This window comes from Nematolebias whitei, chromosome 6 (assembly GCF_014905685.2).
Source record: "Nematolebias whitei isolate Nwh7 chromosome 6, NemWhi1, whole genome shotgun sequence".
Classification (NCBI taxonomy): domain Eukaryota; kingdom Metazoa; phylum Chordata; class Actinopteri; order Cyprinodontiformes; family Rivulidae; genus Nematolebias; species Nematolebias whitei.
The window spans coordinates 20,817,323-20,829,445 of record NC_056503.1 but is presented as its reverse complement, the minus strand read 5'-3'; the positions used below and the strand labels follow the sequence as shown (position 1 = coordinate 20,829,445).

The 12,123-nt window shown below is 41.3% G+C and overlaps 1 protein-coding gene across 1 annotated transcript; it reads left to right on the top strand.

Annotated features, from left to right (window-relative positions):
* Nucleotides 1-5,189: 5,189 nt before the first annotated feature.
* Nucleotides 5,190-10,535, top strand: LOC119411169 (bleomycin hydrolase; the record flags this gene model as incomplete). Its single annotated transcript, XM_037678097.1, is given in 5 exon segments — nt 5,190-5,311; nt 7,373-7,482; nt 9,949-10,090; nt 10,264-10,352; nt 10,443-10,535. Coding segments are annotated over 4 exon segments (387 nt in total), but the record flags the coding sequence as incomplete, so codon positions are not given.
* Between the last annotated feature and the right edge of the window lie 1,588 nt (nt 10,536-12,123).

Sequence of the window (12,123 nt, the reverse complement as noted above, 5' to 3'; positions counted from 1 at the left end):
TATATATATATATATATATACATCATTGAGCTGAGTGCACCCACAGCACCGCTAACGCACCCAAAATGTATTCCACTGGAGACTGGAGTGCCACTGGCCTTATTGAAAGACTGTTTAGTACAACAGGACAGATTTTCTCTCCCAAAAGAGCCAGACTGAACTCAAAACACTTTGAAAACCAACTTCTTGTGAATTTGAACAAGAAATTCTTGCTGCAATATTAAAATGTGTCAGTTCATGATGTTAGGAGACAATAGATGTCTCCAAATGTCTCAACACTCAGGTCCAAGTTTTAAAAATGGTGTCAGGAAGTTAAAATATTGTTCAATATTGACCCATTACAAGGTTGACTAGACAAGATTTTAACTAGAGTTGATGACAAACTGGAGGTGAAATGATCAGATATTCCTTTGTTAGGTGTGTGTAATGCTACTTACTGCAGTTAAAATGACACATTGGTTTTGATTTGTGTTAAATAAAAACTTTCAAAAGTAAAATCATTCCTCTTTCTCATTTTGCTTAATGGCATTTAACTCTGCAGGTCATCCCTGAAATTCTGACACACAGAATCACAAGTCCAAGTGTGAACTGTGTCACAGAGTAAACACAATAAAAACATGTATTATCTGCAGCATTGTTCATTAAAATGGAACAACACTATTAATGTATTACAGAAAATATACATATGGTAGGTACTTAAAGATGTGTAGACCATTGCATTAGATAATACATTCAGCTACTTTTAATACTTTAAGTATTTTTAAAAGCAAGCACTTACTTTTACTTATGTAAAACCGTTAAAGTGGTACTTCTACTTTTACTAGAGTACATTTTTGTCTGTTTATTTGTACTTTTACTTAAGTACAGTGTCTGAGTACTTTCTCCGTCACTGGTTACATTGTAACTTTGGTTAATGAAGTGGAGAGACTCTCACCAACCATTCTTTACTGTCTTGAGACTTTAACGTGTTTCATTTGTATGGAGTAACTCTTTAAGTCACCCCATGCAGCCCACAAGCCTGATGCAATAAGCAGTTCAGATGCACTAATCGGACAGATGTACTGCGTATCCACCAACCAGAACATGACTTCAGAACAGAGATGTGTGAACAATGAGGATAAGGAACAGAAGTCACAAAGGTGCAGGACTTCAAGTACTTGGAGTCCACTAAAATGAAAATGTGGAGTGTGGTAAAAAAGAAGGTGAAGAAGAGAGTCCAGGCAGGATTGAGTGGATGGAGAAAAGTTTCAGGAGGGGTTTGCTACAAAAGGGTGTCAGCAAAGGTCAATGGAAAAGTTTACAAGACCGTGATGAGACCAGATATGTTGTATGGTCTGGAGACAGAGACATGGACAAAAAGACAGGAGAAAGAACTGGAAGTAGCAGAAATGAAGATGTTGAGGTTCTCCTAAAGAGTGACAAAGATGGACAGAATGAGATCATCAGAGGTACAGCACAGGTTGAACAACTGGGAGATAAAGTTAGAGAGGCCAGACTGATATGGTTTGGACATGTCCAAAGGAGGGACAGTGGGTATACTGGTAGAAGAATGATAGAAATGCAGCTGCCAGGAAGAAGACAAAGAGGAAGTCTAAAGAAGAGATATATGGATGCAGTTAGAGAGGAAATGGAGGTAGTAGGGGTGAGGCCAGAGGATGCAGAGGACATGAGGAGGATGACTCGCTGTGGCGACCCCTGAAGAGGGAACAACTGAAAGAAGAAGAAAAAGGTGAGGGATGAATGATAGACTGAGCTTAGTTCAGATCTCAAAAGTATGACAAAGTCCTGGAAGTAAAGCAGAAAGACATAAATTATGAAACGGTGGTGCCTCATTCTGAAAATGTTCAATGACAGCCAGAGAATCAACAGGTTTCCCTCAGTCTTTATAAACTTGCATTAACAGCAGCATCTACAACTGGAAAGTTTTTAACCAAATTAAAAGGGAGAACAATGCTGACTATTCTTGAAATTTCAACATCTTTCTCCCACAAAGCCCAACAGGAGATTGGAAATTATTTTCATTACAATCTATGTCATAAAAAAACAGTGTTCATGTGTAAAATGTATTGAAAAAAGTAAAAAGAACCAGTTGGTAACCACACACTGTGTTCCTCATTCCCTGACAGAACTCGTTATGAGACAGACAGGAACACAGGGCTACAAATAAGGCTTTGAACAATCACAGTGCAAATGCACTTTAGTTGGTACGGAAGGGAACAGTAAGCTAAGCGTTTTCTCTCAAAGATGTAAATGCAAATTATAAAGAAGTGTTTTAACTGGAAGAATAATGGACAAATAATCAGATGAGAACATTTACTTTTATGTACAGCACTTATTGACCATGTTTTCAGTTCTCATTGCCATCCTTTTAATTTCTAAATTTAAATATTTATTTTTAAGCTGCATTGTGATTGAAATAAGATAACTTAAAATTTGAATTACACTTTCCAAACCCATTCACAGAGCACAAAATGACTAGATCATACTGGGACACAATAGTATGTTTTACAGCTTTAAACTGGTCAAGTGCTGACTCACACGGGTTAATGATTCAAATCACTGAATCAGGACTCGTGAGTTTGAGGTCTCTATTAACTCGGATCCTAAATGTCCCCAGGGAGACTATATCCATAAATTGGAGGACTTGCCAAAAAACAACAACAACAAAAAACCCAGCTGAATCCTTGTTATTCAAGTTAAAGACTCACAAGAAAAATGCTGCAGAACAAGACTAGTTGTGTCTGATTTGGGTTAAAGACTCACCAGAAAAGCACTGTGGACTTTGATGAGTCGAGTCGCTGATTCGAGTTAAAGATTCACTGGAACACTGTGACTCAGAAACGTAAGGATCATCTTTATTCATTTATTTTGATAGCGTCATTAAATTGATTTAAGTGAACTGGCTCGCTTCATTAAGTGACAGATTAATAAGTGAACTCTGAAAGCGGGAACGTGAGCTCTCAAACCCCGCCCACCCGCCACGTCAAGCATCGTCCGCGAGCCCATAAACGGAGCGCACCCTGTGGTCCCTCTGACTGGCTGTCGGAGGCAGAGATAAACAAAGAGCCGGCGACTTTTAGGCACATCAGTCCCCGCTCCTCAGGCTCCTCGGGAACATGGAAGCTGGTAGGTCGGGTCTCACAAGTTTCTGGTTCCGTCGGGTCGATTTCTCTTTCTGTCGACTATGAGCAAAACGAAACGTTCCTCTTGTAGCTGGAGGCTGACAGCTGCTGGAGCTAAGCGGCTAAAGCTAGCGTTCATTCAGCGCGTTAGCCATGCCGAATAAGTTCACCTCAGTTCTGTCAGTAAAGATGACAGCTGAAGATAAAAACGCCGGGAGGTTGTCACAGACAGACAGACTCTGGAAACAGGAACTAACCAACCATTACCAGTGAAAGATGTCCGATAGAAGAACTACAAGTGTTAGCCTGAATTAGCCGGCTAGTTCAAAACGAAACTGTCAAAAACCAGTAGCGGGAATTTGCTTGTCTCATCTGTTTTTATGTTAATTTTATTATGCTGTGTACATGTCACTTCACCTGAAAACAGCTTCGTAATTCAGGTTTTATGTCTCAGTCTACGTTTAAAGGAGAATTATTATATGTTTTTACCCGTGAACTGGTTAAATCACCTCAAACGCATCATCAATGCATTATAATACATTCTGTTATTATGACGAGGCACATTATAACATTTTCATTACCTTTGTTTAAACTCCAGCAGGGGTCCATATATTTCAGACCTTGGCACATGCAGCCATGACTGGAACAACAAAGTGCTTACTTTGTATAAAAGCAGTTGTAAAACCACTCGCGTGTAAATGTGCAAGTCACCCAGGCTGGGTCCGCCTGGCCCCACTCCATAGAAAACCACCGTGCTCTTTGCTCTTCCAGTTCATGCTTTCATTTGTTCAACAGCCTGAACACGCACCCAAACCTGCCTTTCTGTAGGATCTGCTTCAACCAGCACCCTACCTGTGTTGGGTCTATGTGGTCCTGCTTTGTCATTTCATAGATCTGATGAACTTGTAAGTAAAAAATGAGTGTAATGAAGTTTGACACCGTTCTGAGCTGCTGGTTTCAGCTCTGTGTCGATGGAAAATAACAGAATGCAGCTGAGACAGAGAGAAAGGTCGAACTCTTGGCCTCATGCATGACTAGGCAATGTCCCTGTCCATGTTTAATTGCTCAGTGCTATTAACAGAATTACACACTGGTTCCCGTTTGGTTCTGTCAAAGTGCGTGCCCCGCTGTGCTTCATCCAGCAGGACCAGACTGGCCTTTCCAGTGTGTTCCTCTCACACATGGAGCCAGGTCAGTCCTAACAGCCCACTCTGATCTGCACTTGTTCAATATCCACTCTCGATTATCTGCCCTTCCTTATTACTGTGTTCTCTGTCAGAGCTCTTTTCAATTGGCTTCTTTAACTTTAATAAGTTGTTCTTCTGGGCAGCACGGTGGCGCAACTGGTAGAGCTGCTGCCTCTCAGCGAGCAGGTCCCTGGTTCAAATCCCGGTCCGGGGGCCTTTCTGGGTGGAGTTTGCATGTTCTCTCTGTGCATGCGTGGGTTTTCTCCGGGTACTCTGGTTTCCTCCCACAGACCAAAAACATGCATGTTAGGCTGATTGGTAACTCTAAATTGTCCCTAGGTGTGAGTGAGAGAGTGAATGGTTGTTTGTCTCGTTTGTCTCGATGTGGCCCTGTGATGGACTTGCGACCTGTCCAGGGTGTACCCCGTCCCTCACACAGTGATTGCTGGACATGGGCACCAGCGACCCCCGTGACCCAAAATGGAAGAAGCGGGTAAAGATAATGGATGGATGAATGGATGGAAGTTGTTCTTTTATCACCCACTGATGGTTGATGGAAAATGTGAAGCTCCAGACCGTTAAAGGAAGAGGTGTTGGCTTACATCTATTGATCTGGCATTTTCTCAGAAAAGTACAGAGACGCCTGAGGACGGGAGTGCTCGTAAGTCAAATCTCAAATGGGAAGTGTGTCGGCCCAAAGTGCACCGATGAGTCATGGGAATTATGAACAAAGGAAACCTATTGCTTTCTATCTCTCTTTGCCTTTCGTCCTTTTATTCCTGTTGTACTCTGTATTTTTTAAAGGTCTGAGTCAAGAGAAGGTATCCACCTTTGCTAAACGTTTGCGGTCCGAGCCACGTTACCTGTTGGCCCAGAATGTTTCGACTTGCATCGACCCGTTGGAGGTTTGTCTGCACCGACAGACTGTCCAGGACACTGTGCATATCTTTCAGCACTCCATCCCCACAGAGGGGAAGCCCATCACCAACCAGAAAAACTCAGGTGAGACACATAAAACACACAAAGAGGAAATGCAGTGTGTATCATATGTAAGCCCTGAACACACACACACCGATGTTTGGTATGCCACAGTTTTTTTAACTGCCAATTAAATAATTTGACACAATTTTTATTCATCCAAGTTTTAGTGAATTACATGTTAACTACAAAAATGCACTGTGTGACATTAACACAAAACGCACAAAAAAACACAATAAAGTATATCTATACATTTGTATCCTAATTTAAACATTTTTAAAGTGTTGGAAGTTAAGTGTCTTGTTGAAATGTGTCTTACTTCCTTACTTTTACTCTTGTCTTTACACTGAGCCACGATCATAACTCTGCTGAATGACATTAAAGAGACTGACTGTGAAGTGTCAGGTATCACAGGAGTTCAGTAAAACCTTTTTAGGTCCATCTGTCCTGCGTTTGAGTCGTTTGAACCGCCTGCCTGAAGGTACAAGAATATCATGGATGTGGGGAGGGGGAGGTTAGAGGCCTTTTTTTTTTTTTTGCCCTGCTCAGATGCCCCGAGCTAATAATGTATCCAGGTGAAGCCTGGGAGTAGCCAACAATGTGCTGGTCTCCGTCTGGTGTGGAACACCTGGTGTACCTCACAGAATAGCATGGTAACATATAGTACACTCTCAGTAGTCAGGTGGTAAAAGGCTTCCAGGTGGTTTTTTTTTTTTGTTTTTTTTTGTTTGTTTTTGTTTGTTTCCCCTGATCATATATGCGCAGCACCCTGATGGACCTTTAATTACAACCAGAGTCTTGTACGACCAGACGAGATTCTCTGTTAAATGTGTCCCAAGGAACCTGAAGGAGGACACCCTCCAGAAGGAGGACACCCTCCGTTACCTTTCAGAGAGTGGTGCAGGATCACTTTTTACCTTTTGATGTCTGCTACCATGAGCAGCAGATTGTTTTTGGAGCCCCCCTCTGCAGCTTCTGGACCTCCCCACCCACCTCGTATGCTGATTCATCCCCTCCTGTGTTAAGTCTCACCACTTTGTGTCATTTTAAAATGTATTAATGGTGTTACAGTGGGGCAGAACGGTGGCACAGTTGGTAGAGCTGCTGCCTCTCAGCGAGCAGGTTGCCCCGGTTCAATTCCTGGCCTGGGGGCCTTTCTGAGTGGAGTTTGCTTGTTCTCTCTATGTATGCATAGGTTTCCTCTGGGTACTCTGGTTTCCCCCCACAGACCAAAAACATGCACGTTAGACTGACTGGTAACTCTAAATTGTCTCTAGGTGTGAGTGAGAGTGAATGGTTCGTCTCGTTTGTCTCTGTCCCTGTGATGGACTGGAGACATGTCCTGGGTGTACTCCACCTCTCGCACTGTGATGGCTGGATATGGGCACCAGTGACCTCCATGACCCGAATGGAAGAAGTGGGCAAAAGATAATGGCTGGATGGTGTTATGGAGGTGGATCTGAACAGTCTTGAGTATTCAGAACATACAGGGAAGGACTTGGGACACAGCCCTAATGGATGAAAAGCATCCATTAAGATTTGATTTGGTGCTGTGTGGAGTGGTAGTGATGGCATCCTCTGTTGATTTGTTTGCTCTAAAGAAAACTGGTGTGCATCGACTGCTGGTGGAGCAAAACTTCACATGACTGCTGACATCAGAGCGATGATCGAGTCACTTCATAATCTCTTTGAATCTCAGCTAAAACCTTTATTTAAAAGTTGGTTGCCATTGTTTTAAAGTAATACGACGACAACCCCGAATATTTCAATGTTGCTGCCGTCATATCGTGACTGACGTGACTTGGGGAATATGTTGGTGGGCGTAATGTACACTAAAGGTTTTACTGTCAAAAGCTGATCCATTGTGCCCCTATTGAAACAAGGTTTATCTAGCTCCTACAACAATCTAAAACCAAAAACGTTTGCTTGAACTCCCAAGTCATTGCCAGGAACGTCCCTGTCATTCATTGAAGTATCCATGGAAAAGAATGGATTCAAGATTTTCAGGTTACAGAGTATTGTTCATGCTGTTTCCTGTTGTGTCCTTAATAACCACATCTATCTCTCTTTTGTGTTTTCCAACAGGGAGATGTTGGATCTTCTCGTGCCTCAATGTCTTGCGGCTTCCCTTCATGAAGAAATTTAATTTAGAGGAATTTGAGTTTAGTCAGTCCTATCTTTTTTTCTGGGACAAGGTAAGGCAGCAAGACCGCTCTGCTTTTTTCACACTAGTCCTGTTTCTTTTGTCTGGCGTGTTAAGACCAAATTTAATCTCATCATAAAATCCGCTGTTCTTATCAAGTTAAAGACGTAATGCTACTGAAAGTAGTATTAGCCATGAGTCGAGCTTTAAGAATGACTTTCTTCGTTTTGCAAGTTTCGTTTGCTCAGCAGGTATTTATCTATGTTTTTTGTCTTCTTGGGCCGTTGTGGTTGAGCGGTTTGTTGGTTTATACAGATCTAGTACAGTGCTGTATGAATGGGTAAATGAGGGCACAGGTTGTGTTGTAAAGAGCTTTGAGTGTCTTGACAAGATAGAAAGCTGCTATACAAGTACAGTCCATTTACCGTTTCTTCTAGTTGTAAATCTGATATAATTTCAAAAGAAGTCTAGTCTTTTTTTTTTTTTTTTTCTCGAGCAAATTACAAATGTCATGCCTTGCTTTTGAGGTTTGCGATCGTATTTATTTAGAGTTTTAAATTGTCTTCTTCAGTGACTCATTTGTGTTGATGTTTAAACTTTAGGAGCTCACAGTACTTGTTGTAATCATGTTTCTGTTATTTCCTGTGGAATGGTTAAATCTCTGCGGCAGTGGTGGGTGTTTATGTCCTCGTCCGACCCCAAGAAAGAGAACGTCGGTTTTCATGCATGTTCTGTGATAGAACGCAGGCCCAAAATAGGTTGAAAAATAAATCTGTCTCTTATGGAAACACTGGAACTTACAAGAACCCAGTAATGTTACCAGTTTTACCAGTCTGCATGGGAAGCTGGTGCCTATTTATATTACGGTCACCGTACGTATGTAAACTTCCTGTTTTCTGGCACATAACTTCTGATATGCTAATAATAAATAAAAATTTAACAAAACTTGATACACGTATGTATCATGACTAGAGAACGATCACGCCAGCTCCAAGGTCACAAATCAAGGTCAAATGTTATACAAGGTCTTTGCTTGTCTGGACCATTGCTATAGATTTCTGTATAATAGTTTTTCAACAGGAGTATAAAGTGTGGTATGTGGTACTCTTGTTACTAAACTGTGTAGTTGGTCAACGGCAGAGGCTCTCAAGCTGTTCCGTCCAAATTTGCAATGAACTGTTATGCTAACGGTCCTGGCAGCCTATGAGATGAATGGGTGATTGTAAGGTTTGCCTTTGGTATAGTTTATGGTACCCTCATGTTTCTCCCCCTTTTCCTATTTAAGATTATTATCTGATAAGGATAAAATGGCCGCGCTCTCCTGTAGTTGCAGCTTCGTGCACTCCGCCCATCTTTCGGACGACTGTACGTACATATTCGCTTTGTACCTCGGTGCAATTCCAATAACGTTTATTCTGATTCTGATTCTGGTACTAGTTATCAACATAAACCTTGCAGTTTAACTTTGGAACCAAAGTAATAAACTTTGCTTTATTAGAGGTTAATAAATTAAACATATAAAGCTGTGCAAAGGTCTAGGGTCCGTCATCCTTTCTTGACATTTCGTTTCACACAGAACCACAGAACAGTCTTCCATTTTGCCACACTCCATTTTAAATGACCCCTGGCCCAGTGCAAACGTCTGAGCTTGTGGAGCTTGCTTAGAAATGGCTTCCTCTTTGCACTGTAGAGTTTCAGCTGGCAACAGCGGATGGCACGGTGGATTGTGTTCACCGACAATGCTTTCTGGAAGTATTCCTGAGACCATTCTGTTATTTCCTTGACAGTGGCATTCCTGTTTGAGGTGCAGTGACATTTTAAGGGCCAGGACATCATGAGCATCCAGTAGAGTTTTATGGCCTTGACCCTTACGCACAACGATTGTTCCAGATTCTCTGAATCTTTTGATGATGTTATGCACGGTTGATGATGATAACTTAAAAGTCTTTGCTATTTTACGCTGGGTAACACCATTCTGGTATTGCTGCACTATCTTTCTGCGCAACAGTGATGGAATTGGTGATCCTCTTACCATCTTGGCTTCTGAGAGACACTGACACTCTGAGAAGCTCTTTTTATACCCGATCATGTTGTCAATTGACCTAATTAGTGTTAATTGGTCTTCCAGCTGTTCGTTATATGCTCAATTTCCTTTTTCCAGCCACTTATTGCTACTTGTCCCAACTTTTTTGGGATTTGTTGACACTGTGAAATTTTGAATCAACATATTTTTCGTTTAAAATGTTACATTTACTCAGATTAAACTTTTGATCTGTCATCGATGTTTTATTACGAATAAAATATTGACATTTGCCATCTCCACATCATTGCATTCAGTTTTTATTCACAATTTGTTTAGTGTCCCAACTTTTTTGGAATCCGGTTTGTACATTTTGACAGGTACTAATCTGTTGTGAAATACATTGTTAAAAAAAAATACAAGTTAAGTTTTATACAAGGGGAAGGTTTTTGGTTACGTGTTTTGAATTGACCTTGTTTTGTGTTCATGTTTGTGCAGATTGAGCGCTGCTACTTTTTCCTCCACGCCTGCGTGGAGACGGCACAGAGGAAAGAGCCAGTGGACGGGCGTCTGGTCCAGTTCCTTCTCTCCAACCCAACTAATGATGGAGGGCAGTGGGACATGCTGGTTAATCTAATTGGTTCGTTCATGTTATTTATATGTTCTTCTTTACTGGGGTTTATGTAATAAAACTTTGGTTTTGGAAACAAACAACATTCAAGTAGTTTTTAGATGTCTGGTAAATTTTTAAACTTGTAAAAATGAACTGTATTTTACTTTTCTAAATGTAACATAGACCATCTTGTCTTTTAGAGAAGTATGGCGTCATTCCAAAGAAATGCTTTCCAGAGTCCCACAGCTCGGAGGCCTCGCGCAGAATGAACGACCTTCTCAACCACAAGGTACGTTTGGATGTTTTCTTTAACTTACAGTCATCAGAGCTCATATTGAACATCATTTAGTCATAGTATTTCTCTTGTTGTTTGTTTCAGCTGAGAGAATACTGCTTGAGACTGAGGAACATGGTGGCCAGCGACTCTTCAAAAGCTGAACTCTCTGAAGCGATCGACAGCATGATAGAAGAGGTGAGACTGCCAGGACAGATCCAGACTTCTTTTTTCTGTATGTATTATCAGGGCCAGACTTTTTGTTGTAGTCATGGGAAGTCTTTGAGAAACTTAGAAAGGCTGCTTGGGTTTTGAAATGGGGGAAGTACAGACTAGTTGTAGTTCCTGAAAATCCTGCACGTTGCAGTCGGCTGTGTTTTCCAACATTACGAGATTTATCAGATCTGCCACGCTGCCTGGACGTACAGCAGATTTTAAATGATGTGACAAAAGTAAATTCATTCATGTATATGGAAAGGATGACCTACAGAAAGTTGGCGACATGAAACTGCAGCTGCAGCACCACATTCAGGCTTTGAAATGAGAACATGTACATTCTGATAATTAGCTTTTTCTGATTCTCAATATACGTATCGGTCAGTTTTAAAGACTAATTTCATGAAACTTGGCCAGGATTTGTTTCTTAATGTTGAAATTTCATGACCCCCTTTATTGCAAGGTGTATCAAATAGGAGATCTGCACAAAGCATGCACTCGTTACCTACACAGGGCTATTCAACAGGTGGCCCGGGGGCCAAGTCAGGCCCACGCATGTGCTCAGTATGGCCCACCAATGGGTTCATTTTTAAATAAAATTATTTTAAATTGTAAAACAACCTTACTTAATGAGAATAACATCTGGATGTGTCCATTGATGCAGTGATCTAAAGCACTGATTAGTCTAATGATTTGTTCAATTAGCTTTGTATAGATCTAATAGAGTGCTGTATGAATGGGTAAATGAGGACACAGATTGTGTTGTAAAGTGCTTTGAATGTCTTGATAAGATAGAAGGCGCTATACAAGTACAGTTCATTTACCATTTACCAAATCAGGGAGTATCATGAACAGTTTATGTCCTGATGCTGCTCAATAATCCAGGTAGATGACTCTAACAAGGTTAAATCAGGTCTTCTGAACAGATTCTTCTTTGATGAAACGTTTGGTCTTTTATCCAGAAGACTTCTTCAGTCCAAGACCCTGTCAAAAACTCACTCCCACACGCTGCATCCAGCCTCAGCTGTAGAAACCTCCCTTTACTGTTTGTTACAATGATTAGGTAGCATCAACAGCGTGTTTTGAATTTAGGTGATATTTCAGGCTTGAACTACTCCTGTGGTAAAACAGTTTACACACAGCTTACAGATAACTTTACTTCTATCCAGCCTGCCTTCAGGAAATGAATTAACTTAATAATGCCCATGTAAAGTCTGGTACTTTTCTCCATGTTTCTGTCCTGCTGCTCAATTTCTGACAGGGTTCACATGAGCGCTGTGCAGCAGCAGCCCTACAAAACAAAGGCTCTCACTGGTTGTGACGATATGATGATGCTCATCCATAGCCAGTAGTGATCAACATCCCGCCCCCCTGTGACCAATGTGTCTGTCTGTGTGTCTGTGTCTTCATAGCCACTGAGCAACCGACTTCAAAATTAAGAAAAAAAAGGTGTTAAAGCGATAACGTATTAACGTCCCCAGCACAAATATATATCTATATGTCTGTCTGTCTGTTGATGGGTAGATCGATCGGTAGATGGGTGGATCGATCGGTAGATGGGTGGATCGAT